Source organism: Diadema antillarum, unplaced genomic scaffold (assembly GCF_040938485.1).
Source record: "Diadema antillarum isolate AM-2024a unplaced genomic scaffold, OU_Dant_1.0 scf00000156, whole genome shotgun sequence".
In the NCBI taxonomy this organism is placed as follows: domain Eukaryota; kingdom Metazoa; phylum Echinodermata; class Echinoidea; order Diadematoida; family Diadematidae; genus Diadema; species Diadema antillarum.
In genome coordinates, this window is record NW_027271045.1 from 2,050,453 (window position 1) to 2,071,838 (window position 21,386).

The following is a 21,386-nucleotide window of genomic DNA, read 5'->3' on the forward strand; positions in this document are numbered from 1 at the left end:
TTCTATGATGCTCACATTTGCGCATGTTATTTTTTAATCTTTCAATCTGGGATATTTTGATCTTTCAAATAAAGTCCTCTGCTAAAGCATGTTTCAGCGTGCTTTTAAACTTTTGACTGTTAAAATTGTCGGTTTTACACTGCATTTTGATTCGCTGCTCCAATACAAGGCACACAAATTCATTGTTGCCATCGCATTCAAAGAGAGAGCGAACTGCAGTAGGGGGAAGTCTTTCCTGGTGTGAGAGCCCTAGTCCCGATTATTGCGTGCTTTCTTTTGTCAAAGCACCTGGTTCCCACCTGTAGTTAAAAGTGCATAACTTCTCGGCAGTGCCGCGCATGACTTCAAAGGAGAGCGGGAGTTGTATCTCCTTCTCTCACACCTCCCTGTTGTAACCTTGCCTCACATGTACTATATCATGAATTTAGTTATAAAAGTATATAAGTATACTGTTACCAGGCTTATAACACCAACACTCACCCACACCTACACCCACACATTTTTATGCCTCCGCCATGAAGTGGTGCCGTAGGCATTATGTTTTCGGGTTGTCCGTCCGTACGTCCGTCTGCATTCGTTTACGCGATAACTTGAGTAATGTTGACTGGAATTTGACCAAACTTGGTCCAAGTATAAAGTATGATGGGGCAATTACTTGAATAGATTTTGGGTGAAATCGGCCAAAGGTCAAATCATTAAATTGTATCTGTTTACGCGATAACTCAAGACTGGATTCAGCAAATTTCACCAAACTTTGTCTGAGGATGATGTATGATGGGACAATTACTCGATTAGTTTTTGAGTGAATTTGGACAGAGGTCAAAGGTCAAAGATCAAGGTCAAATCCTAAAATTTTATCTGTTTATACGTGATAACTCAAAACTGGATTAAGCAGCTTTCACCAAACTTGGTCCAAGGATGATGTATGATGGGGCAATTAGTTAAGTAGATTTTAGTGACATTGGCAAGAGGTCAAAGGTCAAGGTCAAATGCTAAAAATGTTGCTATTTCCCCCATATCCATGCAATGCCCGAAGGTATTTTCTTGAAACTTAGTGTAGACATGTACTACTGCATAAAGATTCTCCAGAGAGAGTTTCATGTCATAAGGTCAAAGGTCAAAAGGTCAAAGGTTAGGTGAATATGTTACAATTTCACTTTTCTTGCAAATGGTTCAATGTATCTTCATGGAACTTGGTACATACGCATGTACTGACTGGCAGGGATTTTCTAGGGAATGTAGGGGTCATGGGTCACTAGTCAGGGGTCAAAGGTCAAGGTCAACTCAAAATCTTACTATTTCCCTCATATACTATTATATGCAATGCTTCACATTATTATTTTTTAAACTAAAACTTGATTTATATATGTATTCCTTAATGGAGATTCTCGGAGAAATTTCCAGCCAGAAGGTCAAAGGTTAAGGTTCAAAGGCCAGGTTTAAATGCAAAAAAATATATATATTTCATACTGTAATTACACTCTTTCTTCATACCTTGAAAATTACTCAATGCATAAACTTATAAAAGAGTCGGTCAGAAGTCAAGTAAAAATTCTCAATTCCCTAAATACAGGTACCTGCACTCTTAGACAATTATAGCAAACCTAGTTTAAGGAAAGTGAACATTCAAGATATTTCTGACAAACCTGTCATTTCAGTATTTTGTCAGTTTTGTGAAACTGTCATAACACATTGTGAAGACATTGTACCATACACCTATTGGGAGAATCATGCATTGTGGCGGAGGCATCAGTCGCTGCGACATTTCTAGTTTTTTTTTTTTTTTTTTTGTATAGTGGATCTAAGAAAGCATTTGGTTCCCCATTCTCAGAGAAGGCAGTTATCAGTGACCAATATTGGATCCTATGTTTCACCTAAGTTTAAATCTAGTTTGAGAATTGGTTCTCTGATGAGGTATGATTGCTTGATGTTTCACTGTGCCTTTGTATTCTTTATTTGAATGTTCAACAGAACTACATGTAAGCAGAATGTCCAAAGTTCTCAACATTGTACTGTACCTGCAGGCCACACTGCTCAGTTGTGACAACTCCAAGTTCCATAACAGTCCTAAAAGCATGGTGCAAAATATCTGCTGCCCCACTCAAAATTGTATTCTTATGGTTATCATTGTCTCTTATTCTTACATCTTAATTTTACAGATCACATAGTATCCTTCATCAACTTTGACCCACTTTCTGCTGTTCCATCAACCTACCAAAATGTCAAAGGTGGTACAGGATCCAGCGTTTGCAGGGGCAGGCAAGAAGGAAGGACTGAAGATTTGGCGCATAGAGAACCTCAAAGTTGTTGCCATCCCAGAAAAAGACTATGGGCGATTCCATAAAGGGGACTCCTATATCATCCTAAAGGTTAGTATCAGTCTCTTGTTACATCCATTTATTATGCTGCAGAGCAGTTATTTATTTATTCATTTATTTTTGATAGTATGTGTATGAGAAAATATTTTTCATCATGCTGAAATGTAACTACATGTCAATTGTGCTGGTGAATACTTAGCAGTAAAAGCACACACATATGTTAAAATGGCACAGACAAATGAGATGTAGTGTAGAATACAAGGATGACATTTACAGTTCAATCAATTCATATTTACTTGCATTAATGGCTTTGTCAGCTTTGGACTTGCCATAAAACTCATGATTGTTCCAGTCTTACTGCTAATCTGGTATTTTCCTGACATGCTTCCTCTGAGAGAGGTGCACTTACATGGACTGAATGTCATATGCAGTGAAACACCATCCTGTTAATCATGAGGGTTAAAGTGAAATTCTGTAACGTGATAATATTTATTCAATGATGTCATCAATTCACAACCGACACATTGGTACATACACAAAAGGTGCAAAACATATATTGGCTTGATTGTTATGCAATTGCAGTCCTTTCCATTTGATTTATCCAAGTAAGGCTATGAAAAGGGAAAAGAAATTGATGTAAAGGATGCAATTTCTCTATGGTTTTATGCCCCAAAAAGGGACATTTAGTGTGAAGAATTGTAAGTAGGAAAACTGGAGACTTCTTATGGGCCATGACAAAATCATTGTATTTACGTCTGCCAAGAAGATGATGTTTTTGCTGGTATTGGTTTGTCTATTTGCAAATTTACTTGTATTCACCGTAATATCTATTATGAAAAGGTGAATGATAGATGTCAAATCCATTATTATTACAACAATTAATAAAGAGCTAGGAATGAATTTGAATTACATTTTCAGGTAATGTTGATAGTGACACAATGATCACATGATTAGATTTAAGTACTGAGCTAATCACCTTTGTGATCCAGTCCAAATGAGCTGCTTTGTGGAGGTCTGCGATCAGTGACGGCTTCTTTTGTTTTAAAACATGAAAATTTTAGAATCCTATTTTACATCCAATTTTGTTAAGTTTTATCTCATTCTTCACTATTTTAGAATAGATTGTGATGTTTTAGAACATCAAGTTTCAACTCTGCATATGATAAAGTATTCTGGTGATATTCTTTAGAATGTTTGCGCATGTTAACTGATCAATTAGGATAGAGATATAGATTCCATATCCTTAATTATTATTATTTATTGGACAAGATATAAAAGAGCATATTATCATAAACAGTACAAACCTAAAACAGAAACTGTAGGAAATTTTACAAAAGGATACATTGTACTATACATGTATTAAATACAAAATGATAAAAGTAAAGATGGTGACAACATGCGGGTCAGGGCATACAAAAGTATTGAAAGTAATTTATTATTGCTAGTAGGCACGTGAACCCGCACAAGTTGATCTCACAGTTTTGCCAGTGTACATGTAAATGCAAACTTCTCACAAAACTTCTTGTGAAACTCCAGCGAAACTTTCCACTCAAACTGGGGATATTTCCCCAGACCCCAGGCAATCTTTTCAAGTACAATAAGACATGCATTTGAACTATCTTCCTTCAGACATCCAAAAAGGGCAATGGCTTTAGCTGGAACATACACTTCTGGCTGGGATCAGAGACATCTCAGGTAAGAGACGTAAACATCTGTTGTCCTCTTTGGTGCTTGTGCTCGATATCACAAGGCAAGTCAAACCATATTCTTGTAAGTGATTCTTGCGAATATCAACCTTCTTCAGCCAAATAGTAAACCCTGTGAAACTGCAGTTTTATTCCCGGACTACAGAATTACCTTGAATTACATGTACATGAATTTCAGTAGCATTACACTACAGTTCTGCTGGTGAATCACATTTCTTTTGTGCCCTCATCTATCATTGTGTTTCCCATGACATTCTGTTCAGATGTTTGTATGGAAGTGTATTATGATTTAGTTTGGACATAGTTGTTTGTGGATCAAATAGCACTAACATCATGTATCAAAAGTCTGTTAATTGTCTTTGGAAGATCATTGTAAATTCTCACAGCATATCATCATTTTGAAAAAGAGGTTGATATTCTCAAGCGTCAAAGACAAATGGTCAACGAACTCACCCCCCCCCCCCAAAAAAAAAAACAAAAACAAAAAACAAACAAACCATGTAACAAAAACCAACAAATGAAGGAGTGATTCAAAAGGTTTTAGCCTCCAGAGAGATGGTAAAAGACAAAAGTACATAATTGCCCTATTTTTCAGCATAGTCCTCTCATGAGTCCACACAGGTCTTCCAGCTAATGATGAAGTTCCTTGATGCTGCTGTAGTAGAAGTCCTTTGGTTGGTCCTTCATGTTGGAGTTTGATGGCAAAAATGACCTCCACATCGGTAGGGCAGCATTGTCCAGCCAAATCCTTTTTGAGAGTCAGGAAGATGTGGAAGTCTGATGGGGCTAGGTCTGGTGAATATGGAACAACTTGGAAGCCATGGAATGCACTGAACTATTGTCCTGGTGAAATCTCTTTTGTGATCATTCCCAGCCTCTTTTTCTTGAAATTCTCATGCAGGCACTTCAGTAGGTCAGAGTAGCATTATCCATTGATAGTATAACCCTTCCAAGTTGTTCACCATACTATGACTAAGAAATTTGGTTGATAGGATTAAGATACATGAATGTGAAAGAATTCTTGGACCAAATTTGGCTTTCATATCTTAATCTTTTCCATGTTCGGCTCAAAGTTTTTCGGTCGCCCCTTACATATGTGAATTCTTTTTCATGAGATGAGATACAATCACAGAATCCAGGATGTAATGTTTCATCTGCTGCAAGTCCAAGATTAACACATTATTATCTTTCGTGAAAAATCTTGATCTTCCAATAACTTCCTACAGCACTGGGTTAGGATGTCCAAAGTTGTGTCACAGGCTCATGTCTTCTTTGAAGAAGTTAACCAGAAATCAAATTGAGGTTTAAGATTTAAAAAAAAAAGAAGAAAAAACATGAACTTTCCCTATAATGTATGTCCCCCCCCCCCAAAAAAAAAAGAATTACAACGGGACCCTCCGCAATGATATCTTTAAAAACATTGAATTAATCTAAATACAAATTCGGGGTATGAAACTACAACTCATTGCCCACATCTTACAGAAAACCCCATTCGATTTGCTTCAGTGGTCAAAGAGAAATGAGGAATTTTGTAGAGGATGACAGGAATCTCTTCCCTCAAGTTCTGTCTATTGTATTCACACACAAGATCATCGAAGTGCTAAACTTGGAAGAATTGGACTCATGACATGCTTTACAACAATCCACATTTCTCTGTGACCGCTTAACCAAATCAAATGGGGATTTCTGCAAAATAGAGCTAAAATGTTATATTTTAAGACCCTATAGTAGCATTTAGACAATTTAATCATATTGGGTGTTATCAATGTGAAAATCTGATTGTAATTTTTTTGGGGGACATATTGCAGTATGTCCCCAGAAAAATTACAATCAGATTTTCGAATTGATAACACCCAATATGATCGACCTGTCTAAGTGCTACTTTAGGGTCTTAAAATATAACATCTTAGCTCTATTTTGCAGAAAACCCCATTCAATTTGGTTAAGCGGTCACAGAGAAATGTAAATTGTTGTAAAGCTTGTCATGAGTCTGATTCTTCCAATTTTAGCAATTCAATGCTCTTGTGTGTGAATACAATAGACAGAACTTGGAGGGAAGAGATTCCCAACATCCTCTACAAAATTCCTCATTTCTCTTTGACCACTGAAGCAAATCGAATGGCGTTTTTTGTAAGATGTGGGCAACGAGTTATAGTTTCATACCCTTAATTTGTATATAGATTGATTCACTATTTTTAAAGATATCAATGCGGAGGGTCCCATTGTAATTTTTTTAGGGACATACTGTACAACACAAAAGGTAAAACAAAGGTGAGCAGTCTACTAGTTCACAGTACTGTCAAACCTTTGTGGTTACCTTTTATGTGGTCACTGCATAACTACTCTTGAGAAAAACTATGATGGATTGTATTATCATAGACTATGGGTATAGGTCTGAGCTATAAGAGGTAGGAAATACAAGTTTTCATGTGGTGTAAGTGATCAGATTAGGGTTAAAGGCTGAAGCACAGGGCAGGACTGCAAGATAAATCTATGTGAATTTCATACATCATCTTTTTCCACAACCAGCAGTAGGACAGGCATGTTGTTCTGTATTTAGTTACTCTTTGGAGTTGATATGCCATTCATGGCAGTGGCAAAGATGGCCCAACTTGTCCCCTAAGGGATCAATGTGTTTGAGAGAGGGCACTGTGTCAATGCTAGCATTCTCCTGGCTAGATCCTTATCCTCAATTATTAAAGTTTAAGAGAAGCATTTTTTGTGTGTGTGCGTTGTGATGATATGCAAATGTATAGCGTACCTTTGTCTCACAGTTTGACCTTGATGGGAGCCAGAAAGTAATGCTCCAAAGATTCAAGGCTCAGTCTGCTAATATTCAGGGATAGGTTTCCTGTCCATCTTCTCTGGATCAGGTAGGGCACTTTGTTGGTAATGTGGGTGAAAAATGTCAAAGGAAAAAGACAACAGTTGATATGTGTAATTTGAGTAATGGATGTTTGAGGGATTAGGTCGTTGATGAAATCAAATTTGTCATCGTTACGCCATTCAAATGTACAGGATGAGAAGGGAGTGGCAGCATACAAGACTGTGGAGCTGGATGACTCCTTGGGAGGTGGACCAGTTCAGTACAGGGAGGTGGAGTCCACTGAGTCAGCTGAATTCATGTCATACTTCCCCAAAGGAATTAAGTGAGTCTGTTGCAATATACTCTTATTACTGTTTTAGTGTCTTTTATATGCATTCGTATTTTGTGATTGTATTTGCCTAATCCTCTATTCAAGAATTTGCATAATTCTTCTAAATCTTGTATCTTTATTTGATTTTGTGATGTGATGTAAAATATTTTTGCATTGAATATAAGATTGATATATTTTAATCTTGTTTTACTTTTTTCTTGTGCTTGTGTGAATTTGTGTGTTATCATAAATGCCTTCAATATGGGATGTTATACTGATTTTCATTTTAGGCATTGACATATCTTAACGAGCATAATTATGCCTGTTTGTTTAGAGATTTTTTTTTTCAAACAAATTAAGATGTGCCCCATTTCAGCATTATGCTATTGTCATGCCTTTGAGCATTTGGCTTGCATTACGGTATATTGCCTGAACACAGAAATGCACAGTCATACCCAGTAAAGCACAACGAAACGTGGCCACTACTCACTCAATCTGCAGACGAGTGTATAGGCCTTACTAGTTTTGAAATCATTATGCCTCCACCATGAAGTGTTGCTAAGCGTAATGCTTTTGGGTTGTCCGTCCGTCCGTCTGTCTGCCCCAAATTAATTTTGTGGTCAGCATAACTTAAGAAACATTAGAGGTATCCAGTGAAACTTGGCATAGGTATAGATTGGTGGATGAAGTTGTGCCTATAGCTAGTATCTCACCAACGGAGACGACTCCAACTTATCAGTCGCAGCAGTCGCGGAGACGTCTCCAAGATAAAAATGTCTCGTGGTCTCACCAAGAAGACATCTCTGAGACGAGTTATGGCAGGTGTCAAAAAATTTCAAATATGAGGGAGCGGTTGCAGGATCACCTGACTTGATCTAGGCAGGATGTCAGCACGCAGATGGGTCATGTGGTTTCCAAAGTAGGTCAAACAGCGTCAAATAGAGTTGCGGAGACGTCTCCGCGACCTCTCACCAGTTTTTCTGGTCTCCAGCAGGTCTCGGCGACGTCTCAGCAGTCACGGATATGATTAGTCTCTGCGACGTCTCCGCAACTGATGGGAGACGTCTCGGAGACATCGCGGAGACTTCGCAAAAAATTGAACATGTTTAAATTTCTTGCGACTAATTGGAGACTCTGTAATTTTCAGGAGACGTCTCGGACATGTCGCGGAGACGTCTATGCAATTAGCAAAATCTGGAGTCGCGAACTAGTCGCGAACTAGTTTCAAGCCCGGTGAGATACCCCCTTATGAACCTTTTGTTACACATGCTGAAGGTCAAAGGTCAAGGTCAACTTCTCTTCTATTTCACCCATATCTGTGCAATCCCTCATGATTTTTTCTTGAAACTTAGTGTATACATGCAGTGCCAGATACATGTAATGTACAGTATACATCATGTGTATATAGACGCAGTGATATACTTAATCAAACTGAGTCAAACTTTGTAAAAAACAGAGTTACAAAAGTATGTTTTGAAGTGAATTCTTTAGACACTACACTCTGAAATGATGTAGAACTTGACCTAATAACATGTCACTAATATGCATTAAGGACATGTTTAAGCAATGCAGGTTATACCAGGTTTCATTTTCGTATAATCATTAAAAAATTGCTCTCAAAGTTTTGGCTCTGTTGAATATCCCAACCTGTTTCTTATGAAGGATGGAACAATGCAGTAGCCTTGCTTTCAAAATGGCAACAGATGTTTTTGATATGAAGTAGCCTATGGCAATACCTTTCCTAAATAGGTATTGCCATAGGTGTCAAAGACATTTGTAGGTATGTAAAACAGTTGTTAACAAAATGGCAGATGAATTAACTGGGTGTTTGTGCGAAATGAGAACAGGAAAAAGTCTTTTAAAAAAAATTCAGATAATTCCTGTAGACATCATCAATGTCCTGCTCTCATGGGAGCAATAAAGATACCCTTAAAAAATCAGTGCATGTTTTCCTGTAATTCAACATTAACAATGTTTCTCACTTTTTGATTAGTTTTGATGTCCTTTTTTCACAGCTTCTGAGCAATGTGTCTGTTATATTTGTCCAGTTCATTCATCTGATTTTATTAGCTCACCTGAGCTATTGCGATCGCTCTTCGTCTGGCGTCCGTCGTGCGTCGTCCTTCGTGCGTGTACTTTTACATTTTCATCTTCTTCTTCAGAACCCCTAGACCGATTTTCACCAAACTTGGCAGGTAGCATCCCTAGGGGGATAGGATCTCAATTTTTTCAAGTGGGAACCATACCCCACCTGGGGGGCCCCCAGAGGGGCCCAAACCCCCCAAAATTAAGGAATCTTAAAAAATCTTCTTCTCTAGAACCAGAAGTGATAGAGCTAAGTTAATACTATGAATTAGTGCAGTGATGACTGTAGTTTCAAGTTTGTTCATGGCGGAATCAGGGGTGCCCCCTTTGGGACCCAGGGGAGGGGGGTCTGAAGGGGTCCTAATGGGGCCCAAATTGTACATTTTCATCTTTTTCTTGAAAATGCCATTATGAATTTTCACCAAAGTTAGCAGGTAGCATCCCAAGGGGGAAAGAATCAAATTCCCATCAAATGGGCACCATGCCCCACCTGGGGGGCCCCAGGGGGCCTAAATTTGGACCGAAATTGTAAATTTTCATCTTTTTCTTGAAAACCATATCACTAATTTTCACCAAACTTGGCAGGTAGCATCCCTAGGGGGATAGAATTTCAATTCCATCAAATGGGCACCATACCCCACCTTGGGGGCCCCAGGGGTCCCACTCCCCCCCCCCCCCCCTCCTGTAAGGAATCTGTACAGATTTTCTCTAGAACTGGAAGTGATTGAGCTAAGTTAATACAATGAGTCAGTATATAGATGACTGTTGTTTCAAGTTTGTTCATGGGAGAATCAGGGGTGCCCCCCCCCCACCCCCTTGGGACCCAAGGAAGCGGGATGGGATTTGGGGGGGGGGGGTCCAAATGCGGGCCTTAATTATCATCTTCTTGCTGAAAACAACATAATGGATTTTCACCAAACTTGTCAAGTAGCATTCCCACAGGGATAAAATCTCAAAGTGTTTGAATGGGCACCATGCTTTCCTTGGGGGCCCCAGGGGGTCCAAACCTCCTAAATTAATGGATATTAAATAATATTTTTCTCTCGTTCTAATCAAAAGTGATAGGGCTTTAAGTCTTTTTTTCCCAAGCTGCATAATCCAACATTCTATAAAGTACAGTGTACTTGGTAGGTATCTTTACCAGTGTGATGGAATATGTAAATGGACACCATGCCCCCATTCTCAAAGCTACCCCCACCACAAGATTTCCAATTGTTCTCAGGTAGGAGTCTGCAAGAATGCATGGAAGGTGAACTTGCGATACTCAGGTGAGCGTGTGACCCCTGGGTCTCTTGTTTTTAAACTAGCGCATAGAGAGTGTCTGTCAGTTTGATCATCTTTTGTTGTCATTGTAGATCTATTCATCTGGTATTAAATGACAATAGGGGGGGGGGGGCTATGTTAGGTGCAAAGGCAGAACTTGCAATACATCTCAACAAAAAAGCTGACATGGAGTTTTCTTTATTTGATTGGTCATTCTAGTCAATTTTTCACACTGAAATTTTCAGTACAGGTAGATAAACAGTAATTTTAGTTTCTGTCATGAAAAAAAGACCCCCCCAAAACCCCCCCCCCCCCCCCAAAAAAAAAAAAAAAAAAAAAAAAAAAAAAAAAACCACAAACAAACCTTTTCTGCCATTTCTGGCCCACTGCATAGAAATTCCTCATGAGAGTTTTGTTTCCGAATGCTACGCAGGTACCTCGAAGGAGGTGTCAAGTCTGGCTTCAAGAAGGTTGATAAGGACAAATTCATCAAGAAAATGTATCTGGTCAAGGGAAAGCGGAACGTCAGGGTCAACCAGGTAACAAACCTCTGGAATACTTGCATCTTGCTGTTAGGTGGGAACTTTTGATGCAATATTCACAGGCTGTGTGATAATTGCGTATATAGTACACCAAGACATATTGCTTAAGAGAGATGTTATTCTCAAGATATTCTTCTATAAAGTATGTGACAAAGCTTGGCATTCACATCAATGAAAAAATCAGTGATGCCGTAACTACCAGGTATTTTAAACTACGCTTTACATGCACCTATATGCAAGGCTGGTAGAGAATACTCTTACTGTCTTTGTTTATACAAAGTAGTTTGTGTGACATGTGATTTAATAGTCATGATTGGTTACTAGATAAGGCTAGCTGTTGCTAGAACAAAGAAAAAAATAAAAGTGAATTGGTGTATTTCTTTCTTATCCCCTGCCCTTGAAGAACTTTCCACATAGATTATGTTTGAATATCAAGTTTCATGTCTACAAATATTATACTATGGACTATCAATCACAGATTCCCTGATTTGTGCCATCTTTTCTGCAGGTGCCATGTGAATGGAAGAGCCTGAACAGTGGAGATGTTTTCATCTTTGACCTGGGTCAACACATTGTAGTTTGGAATGGTCCAGAATCAAACCGAATTGAGCGCATGAAGGTAGTGATTGAGTTTGTCAGTAGATTGCTGTTCTTGACTTATTTAGCATTTGTATTGAATACAGCTGTAGATCTGATGACTATTTGTCATCTATTAGAAGCCTTGTTTAACATATTTGTTTGTTGTTGCATAGATATGAAGCTCTTTTTGAAATTTGCCACCTGTTTCTTCTTCAAAGTATATTGTTGAAGTTACTAGACTTTGCTGGTAGACAAGCCAGGCACTTTGAAGTTGTATGAAATTTTGACGCCAGACAAGGCAGTATGTGCAGCAATAATTACTCAACATGCCATTGTCACTTAGTATAGTTACTACGTAAACTGATAGAAGACATAATTCTGCATAGGTTGTTGATTTTGTGACTCATGATACATGTGAACACTGCCTTGCTATTGTCATCATTCCATATTTGAAAAACACAGGAGACAGCTGTTTTTAAACTTTTATATCATCATGGAACCATGTAGTCTATTTGCATTTTTTGGGTGACTGCTATTAAGGGGAATGTCTCACATTTCAGATTTTTTTGTTTGTTGCTATTGTTGCAAAAAGCACACATTTCCACGATATAGAGAAAATGTACATGAAAATATTGCTGTTCATACCTTCATGAATAGTTAAGTCAAGTGCTCCTCCATGTCGTACAGAAAAAAAATAAAGAAAGGTAAAAACTGTTCAAATCCAAAGATTATCTACTCACAATCAAGAAGTAGGACAACCAGGTTGTATTGCATATACTCCAAAGTCCCAAAACTATAAATTTCACTAATGGTCATCTTTAGATACAAACAAAGTACAGCCAGGTCGTGCTGCATTCAGTTAATGAGAGAGGTTAATACATTGTATGAAATTTAAGTTCATGATAGTTTCAGCATGGCTCCAACTGGTGGCCTTACATCAAAAGGAGGGGGATGTTAAAAAAAAAGAGACATTTTCTTCTTTTCCCTGTAAAATGTACAGTATATTCAAACTGGGCAGGAGTTATTCTCAGTGAAGGGATACAAGGGAGCCCATTAGTATGGCCCAAGCAGCCCAACAGAGTGCAAATTTTGAAGACCTTCTCTTCTAGAACCATAGAGCACATCACAAGTTGTACTTTAACCCCTTGAGGACGGTTTGATTTTGCTACATCACACATTTCCCATAGACGCTTGCCCGAGTATACTCGGGACTCATCCTCAACGACTTAAATGCTTTTAGAAATGAATAGAACATTTGTGGCTGTGGTGGTCTGATTGTGCCTAAAAGGGTGGTAACATGGTGAGAAGGGTGTGTATCAATGAAACTTAACATAATTCATCAATTACAAAGAGACCTGAATGACCAGGGATTATTCATGCAGAGAAATAATTATCCTAGCAGCTTAAGGTATAGAGCATTACTGAAATTGTACACATATCTCAGATTAGCAGAATCAGGATGCCAAGACTCAATAATGCGTTTAAGGATCCAAAGTACTGATGATGAAATGTAACTGTCATTCATGGCAGTCTCATGGATTGCTTACTTTTTTTTATTAAAAAAAAAGCAACCACAAAACCATTTATTATTACTATTCTTTTTTTAGATGTACTCAAACTAGATGTTATTATCACCTAATCAAGGGGTAAAGGTGAATGAAGTTATACAAAGATGCCTTTATTGGCAAAGATTATATGTTGTGATTATTTGTGAGGCCAGTAAAAAGGGGACTACAGTTTAGTTGGATATGCCATCAAGGAACACCAAGTTGAGACTTTATGATGGTTAAATTAGACCTTCAGTTTTACGTTTAAACTTGTGACAAGTGAATGTGAAACACCTGCTCTTGTCTAATCAAAATCTTCCACCAAACCGTAGGGTAGGGCCTACTGATGTACAGTTGAACCTCTCTTATCCGGCCTCCCTTTATCCGGATCTCTCTATTATACAGACGCAATCTCGCCGTGATTTTTTAAAAAATAATTACGGGAGGAAAGGGGGATTCCCAACTCCTTGAGAACTCCTACACAAACACACATGAATTACATATACTTGATACATTTCTTAATAATTATTTAGGTAAATCATCCCAAGAATTTATAAAAGAAAATGATTTCATTCTTGCAAACACGAACCTCTATTTTGGGGTCTGTTACTGAGTGTAACAATGAAAAGGCTGCAGTATACACATTCCTACATGTGGTACTACAATGGGCTACATCAGTATATGTACATGTACATGTACATGTATAAAGCATTGAGTCTCCCGTATCCGGCCAAATCCCTTATCCGGATGAGCCCCGGTCCCGACTTGTCCGGATACGAGAGGTTCAACTGTAATTTATTCTGAGACTACCAGTAGTTTCATTTCACACATTATCTGTTGGCTAGACCTCTGTTTTCAAATTCAATTGTGGATAGGATGTATCTAAAATATGATAGCACCTGTAGTTTACATGTGATGTGTGCCTATAACATTTGCTGTCCCTATAGTATCAGTATGCTGTTTGAGAGAGCTTGTTGTGGGGGTTTCTACCCATCAATGATGTTATTCACACATGAATTTGATAACACTAAATGATCTTTGTGTGCATCTGTTCCGTGTCCATCAAGGGAACTCAAGTGGCCAAGGAAATACGTGATGATGAGAAGGGGGGCAAAGCCCGCATCTACTTTGTTGACAATGATAAGTTCGATGCAGAGACACTCAAGATTTCTGAAGGGAAGAATGCTCTTGGGCCAAGAGGAGGTGTTAAGCCACAGCCAGCCAAAGATGATGATGAACGCTTCTCACGACAACAGGCCTCACAGACAAGGCTCTACAAGTATGTCTCTAAACTGAAAGCAGTTCAAAGTATAAATCTTTTATTATTAGGAAAACTGGACAATGTGATGGCTGGAGTTCAGTTTGAATATATGCAAAACATGGCATTTGGTGAGTTTCAGATAAATCACCCTGATGTAGATTGTTTATCACAGGGCCTCTCATCTGTTGTGATCTATTTGTGATTTAGGTGTGATTTAAGATGTTCCTGCCTTTATCTTGCAAGAAATGAAAGTGATATGTTTGATCTATGTCAAGCAAAATCATTAATGTTTCTCATGAAGAAGAAAAAAGAAGAAATTAGTTCAATGCTTGTAATGTAACAAGGGATGTACTGAATCTGAATATTGATGTCATAGTCACAGCTTGTTGTGCCGTTTGTAAGGTTCTAACAGGATGATGTAAATGCAAGGTTAAATGCCAGGTTTCTATGCAAACCTTGAATGAATAATGGGCACATTATTTAAGTAGATGCCTTCATTGGCTTTCATTGATAGTGCATCATTGTAACAAGGGTGCAAATATTGTCAGAGGTAACATCAAATTTTAATGGAAACTCAGTTGCAAGTGACTGTGATCTCCATTTTCCACAAATTACCAGAATTGGCAGCATTCTATTCATGTAAGCTCTTAAAACAAGGATTTACCCGTTGAAGGCTTTTCCTCACTTTACAACAATGCAAACCATACATCACTATGAATGACAGACCCAATGATGTTGAAATAAACATACATGACATACAGTTCGACCTCGATTATCCGGCCATGTCGGGACCGGCGCTCATCCGGATAAGCAAATTGGCCGGATATGGGAGACACAATGTTAATGTATATAGCTGCTGTCCAAGCTGCCGTCCCAGTGCACTGGCAGCTAGGCAGGTAGCGTACCCCGCAAAACTGCGCTGTGATTTACTAACAAGTTTTCCATCCTTGTTCTTATGGTGAATATATAGATCATGACTGCTTACTTTTACGATGATATTGTGGTGTGAATTTGTGTTAGTCCTGTTGGGAATATTGTAGGTAAATCGTGTGAGTTTTGTAGGAATTTTAATTAAGTTTAAAGTCACTGTTTTTTCTCAATTTTTGGATTCGCAAAATTAAAATGTATGCAAAAGATCTTGTCTACACTATATGCATTGAGTGTATAGAGGCAACTCCCAAAAATTTCATGCCGCGAAAAAGACTGTTGGCTCCAATTCGCGAAAGTTTCATGCTGTGAAAATATCATGTTTTACAGTAAGTTCACAAAATTAAACTGTACCACTGCTTATGGTATTCTATTATATTGAGTTTGATACATTTTCATATGGAAGGTGAACATCTAGCTTGTAAATGAAATAAAGTGATATGCAACCAAGAATATGCATGATGAGTATTAAAAATTTTAGTCAATACAAAGAATGTAACAGGTAAGCGGGGTGCAAAATCTTCAGAGTTAACATTATTTCAGATGAGGAATGATGAGTCCAAAGATGGCTGAACTGTCAGTTCCTGATCAAAGTCTATAGACCAGCATATTATGTTGACAGCGTAGCATTCATTGTTCTGTTATATACATTAAAGTAATAAAGAGCTAACTATGGTTAGCCATCATTTCCGATATGATTTGCTGGTAGCATGTCTATCATATACGTGTAACTATATCTTGACACTGTTGGAACCATGATGCAAATCTCTCGTTTGAAGAGGCTACACCCCGTAAATAATGCCAGTGTATATCTTTGCAATCAATGACTTAAAAACCAAAGATATAAAACACCTGTTTCTTGACCCTGGCCTAATCTAAGCATCAGTCATCGCCACAGCGCCACAGGGGGGGGGGGGGGGGGGGGGGGGGGGCACCGCGAGAGGAGGAGATTGTTTTGGTTTTGGCATGGGCTATGTAGCTCCATGGTGTGTGTGTGTGTACGTGTGTGTACGTGTGCATTACACATTGTCAGCACCGGCAAACTGGCAATGCTCTCCTTCTTATTCCTGTATTTTCGTTATTTACGGGTCAATTTTTTTCGTTCGAAATGTAAAATGGATGACCATAGAATTTCTCAATAGAATATAGAATTGAAAACTTTAGAAAGGTTAGAGAAAATTGAGTTCACTTTGAATGGTCTGCCACAGGCAGATATCCTGATCATGCTCTTACGTAATACGACAGCTGCTGGAGTCATTAAACCCTGGCTTGGCCTCCACGTTTGTCACGCGTGAGCAGAAAGATGATTTGCAATGGACAAATACTTCGACTCCTAACTCTCAAACGAAGAATCGTTAGGGGGGTATAGCACCCCATCAGCTTCGTTAAAGTGGGGTCTCGCCTCAAACGAGGGATTGACGGCATGACATCCATATATTTGAAAATGTGTGTGAATGAAATAGCGTTGAGGCATCTTTTTTGACTGTTTGTCATTTCCTGTTTCTTAGATATAGCATTTAGCAGGTACTATCAGCACCAGTATCTGATGAGAACAGAAGAATGTTGAAATTTCATGAAATGATTTCTTACTGACAACCAAAACAGTGCAAGGCATTCTTGTGGAATTCATTTTGCATTAGTAGCTACAATATATCACATCTGTGTTTGTATGTATGTCAAAAATGTAATCGAAATGATGAATTGAATGCAATTTGAATTGAGTAAGTGGAATTTTACATGGATGTACACCTGAATGTGTGAGTATGGCAGTAAGGAAGTTAATACAAATACCAATACATTATAGTTTGAATTAGAGTTATGCATCACTCCTATGTGTTTTTATGTACATACACATGCTTTCTTCACCCTGTTGTAGAATACAAGAAAAATTGTAAACATTTGCACATAAGATTTATCGAACTCTTGTCCTTTTTCTGCAGAGTCTCTGATGAGAGTGGTTCACTTGTTGTCACTGAGATCTGTAGCGCCCCATTGGAGCAGTCTATGCTGAACAGCCAGGTTAGCCAACATCCAAAACTTGATTTCTTCCCTCCCAGCTGATCATGCTTGTGATTGACTTGTGAATCATGTGTGCTCTTGTTGCTTTCAGAATTTATTCAGTAGTACCCGTATGGGCAAAAAATAAATTCCAAACATGGTCTATAGCTTGCCGGCATAATGATCAAGTCTTGGATTTCATATTCCTGTGAAGTAAACAATATTTTTTGTAGTGGTAACTCTGAACTATATAATGCAGACATCTTGTAGCAAATGAAATGACTTGGAGGTATGTCACTCACTTTGGTGCACAAATTATAGCGCACATTTGGTAGGGGTAGATACTACATAAAAAGAACATCCTTTCACTGTTTGTTTTTGTCACACTTTCATTTACTTATTCAACAAAATGAAATACACAAATTATGGTCTTTTGTGTACTTGTTATGACATTTAAACAACATGTCACTGACTTAGAAGACTTTTTTTAAGAGGTAATGATGCTCTTACTCCTTATCACAGTTTTTCGAGGTGAACTTCCTCTTTTTAACCCGTTGAGGACGAGTCCTGAGTATGCACGGGCGGGTGTCTATAGAAATGCGTGTTGTAGCAAAATCAGCCCGTCCTTAATGGTTAATACATCTCATAGGCCTAATAGTGACTGTCCTTTTCTGATTGTGTATGTGTGCAGGATTGCTTTATCATTGACCAAGGGCACTGTGGGATTTTTGTGTGGAAAGGAAAGGGTTCCACCAAGCAGGAGAGGAAGAGTGCCTTCAGCAATGCCCAGGTGAGGATTTATTTCCATTGAGCAAAGTGTATCTGAGAATGGCAATTGACGTCAGAATGTATACAGCCAAATTTTCAGCTCAAGCCAACTACATTTTCTTGCAGGGATACATTACATTTCTTATCACATCATTTCAATACTTCCTGCATGTTAAAGTTGTTGTACGCTGTATGTAAGAAAAAAGGCATTTCCCAACATGATGCAATATTATGATCGTGGAAAAAAATAACACATTGTGTGTATTTTAATATTTATGAAAATATGCATTATATGATAGATGGTTTAAATGTGATTTCTGACTGACACATTTAGCAGTGATGACAGATATAAATCCATGTCCAAGCTACTGTGTCTCTGTCAAAGAGAGCATTGTTTTCTCTGACTGGAAAGAAAAGAAATGGATGGAGTAATGGAATCACTACTAAACGACCACAACTTTACGGCTAATTACAGATCTGTCTCATAGCAATGGACCTTGTAAATCAAGAGACCTCAAAGACTTTGAAATGACCCAACAATGCTCACATTATTCAAAATGACTTGTGAGTAGTGGAGCGATAGAATCGGACTTGCCTTAAAAATGATGGTATCCTATACAAGACAGCAGAGATGAATAGTCTCTGTCTTGTTTGATGCATGCATGATTTTTTTTACTCTGTAAAATGCTTTTTGATCATTACTGACATACCCTCCTGATATAGGCACAACCCATTTTGTTTCATCCCTGCTCGATTTTCCTTTATATCTGAAATGTTTGATTGAATCACTTTCTACACATATTTTTAATGGCTTCATACAGACATTTCTCCTTCAAAGGTAAAGTTGTGGTATACATGTACATTATTTCTAAAGCTTAGGATCATCACACTTTCCTTATCAGAATTTTACACAAACACTGCATTGTCATGTTTTGTGAGTTCCACCTGAAAACTTAATGCCAGGTCACATGTATGTATTTGTATGTATTCATGTGTATATTTGAATTAGACCTTGAGGTTGTCAAAGTCTTTTAAACTTTTTCTTCTCTTTTTAAACTTGTTCACGCAGTAGTCACATGTTCATGTATATGTAGTGACCCTTTATGTGCTGAGGCATTTGGCTCAACTTGCCAAGTATTTTCATTAGCATTTAGTAGTGCATCCAGACTTGACCTGGTTGTAAAGCATGCCCACCCAAGTGTAGCAGTAGGTTAATTTGATAAATGTAGGTAATCTCTATTCATTGTCAACTACACTCAGTTGTTTCCATCTGTGATAATCTGAGAAGAAAGCGCCCCAGTGTGCATTCCAGTGTGTGAAGGAAGCACACCCCAGTGTGAGTGCCAGTTTGCAAACAAAGCACTGACACTATTGAAGGTGTTAAGGCATATCCTGGTGTATGTTGCTGTTCACTGAACATGGATTTTGTGCATAAAATATGTACTCTACCCTTTCAGATATTTGATTGGACTTTACGAAACACAAGAGATATTGTGTTTGTACACATGTGTGTCTCATTCCCACTGCTTTGTGTGGTAATGTTCTGGTTAGATAGTGGGTGGTACAACCAGTCACACAGTTTTCTTTTCATTGAGGTGGTTCTTTCTTTCAAGCCCCCCAAAAGGGGAAGGGCTTGAAATAATGAAGCACATCAATGAAAGGACACATGTAATTACGTTTGTATTGTCTATCCCCACCCCCTCCCCTTCCTGTCTCACTCTTAGGGATTCATCAAGGCCAAACAATACCCAGAGACGACACCAGTGTCTGTCATCAATGAAAACAGTGAGACAGCTGCCTTTAAAGCCATCTTCAAGGCATGGAGGGATCCTGGAGACACCAAGGGATTAGGGAAGACGTATACCACTGGCAACATTGGTAAGCTGTACAACTTTCGCAGTTTATCAATTGCAGTGAACATGTGAATCTGTAGAGGACAGCTGCAGTTCTCATGTACATGTACATGCACATTACTTCATGACCCCAGCTTCATGACTAGCAACTTTGCCATCCAGGTGACCTTGAAGATCAAAGGTCAAGTTGAAGGCTTGGCTTGCTGAGTGAAGTAAACTTTGTTATATCAAGATTTTGTTTATAGCTTGGGGTCATTTCATCAAGATTTGTCAGTGCAAAATCACTGACAAAACATGTTTTAACTGACCAATACCCTGGGAACAGTCCATCTTGACACTTCTCAGCCACTCATCAGAGCATTGGGAAATTGTCAGCACTCACCACTTGTCAGTGGACAAAAATGATGTTGATGAAATATTCCATAGATTCCTTATGATGAGAGTACATTGTACTGCAGTTATTCATGAATTTACATGATTGTGAATCATCTACGGTCAGGCCAAGAGTGTTAGTTTTAACCTGGACATTTCTGGTATAAAGTTTCAAGCTTATTTTTTCAGGATAGCTCCAGGAATGTGTCTAGAATAACATATTAAAAGTCCTTATAAATCCTCGCGGAGCGCTTTCCGCAATGCAAGATGGCGTCCAATATGGCCACCATTACCTGAAATTTTTACATAATTTTTCAACTACTTGCAGGTATCCTAAATACAAAATTTGAATGTCTAGATATATGTTTTTGAGCATGAAAAACTCAATAAAATACATATTAAGAGATGTTGACCCACACAAGTACTGTAATAAAAAATGGCTTCTTAAATGGCCACCATTTATAACTTTTCAACCAGGTAACCCAAATACAAAATTTGATTGTCTAAACATATGTTATGAAGCATGAAGAACTTAATAAAATACATATTAAGAGTCGTTGAAGCATGCAAGTACCACAGTGAGAACTGCGGTACTTGCAGTTATCTGGATGGCAAAGTTGCCAGTCATGAACCTGGGGTCATGAAATGATAAAGAGTCATTAATCACATTCTCAGTTCTCACTGCAGAACTCACCTCATGGTAGACATCAAATGCATTGGCAAAAAGAGGCTACTACTCATAGCACTAAATTTTCATCTCATGTGTTTTGAGGTGATGAAAATAGACCATGCGGTTTTATCGGTACTTGTGTGCTTAAACATCTCTTATTAAAAGCATAATTTACCATTTGCATATGAAACAAAAACTCAGCATTAATGCTTTGAAATAGTTCTAGAATGTGAGTTAGTGATAGAAACAACTACTGTAAAAATTTGAATCCGTGTAATTGATGTTAAGTATTGTTAAATACACAAAATATGAACAATAGTTAAATAAGAATGCTTCTAGACTAAACCGTCTGCAGTTATG

General features: G+C 38.2%; 1 protein-coding gene across 5 annotated transcripts in view; it reads left to right on the forward strand.

Moving 5' to 3' along the window:
- LOC139722053 (advillin-like) overlaps positions 1-21,386 on the forward strand; it is a 126,753-nt gene that overhangs the window by 96,752 nt on the left and 8,615 nt on the right. For all 5 annotated transcript variants that reach the window (XM_071633375.1, XM_071633371.1, XM_071633374.1 and 2 more), the window contains exons 2-10: positions 2,160-2,369; positions 3,948-4,013; positions 7,043-7,173; positions 10,943-11,048; positions 11,560-11,670; positions 14,245-14,456; positions 17,306-17,384; positions 18,055-18,153; positions 19,856-20,009. In XM_071633375.1, the coding sequence (XP_071489476.1) occupies positions 2,220-2,369; positions 3,948-4,013; positions 7,043-7,173; positions 10,943-11,048; positions 11,560-11,670; positions 14,245-14,456; positions 17,306-17,384; positions 18,055-18,153; positions 19,856-20,009 (1,108 nt within the window). In that variant the 5' untranslated portion in view covers positions 2,160-2,219. The remainder of the gene's footprint in view (positions 1-2,159; positions 2,370-3,947; positions 4,014-7,042; positions 7,174-10,942; positions 11,049-11,559; positions 11,671-14,244; positions 14,457-17,305; positions 17,385-18,054; positions 18,154-19,855; positions 20,010-21,386) is intronic.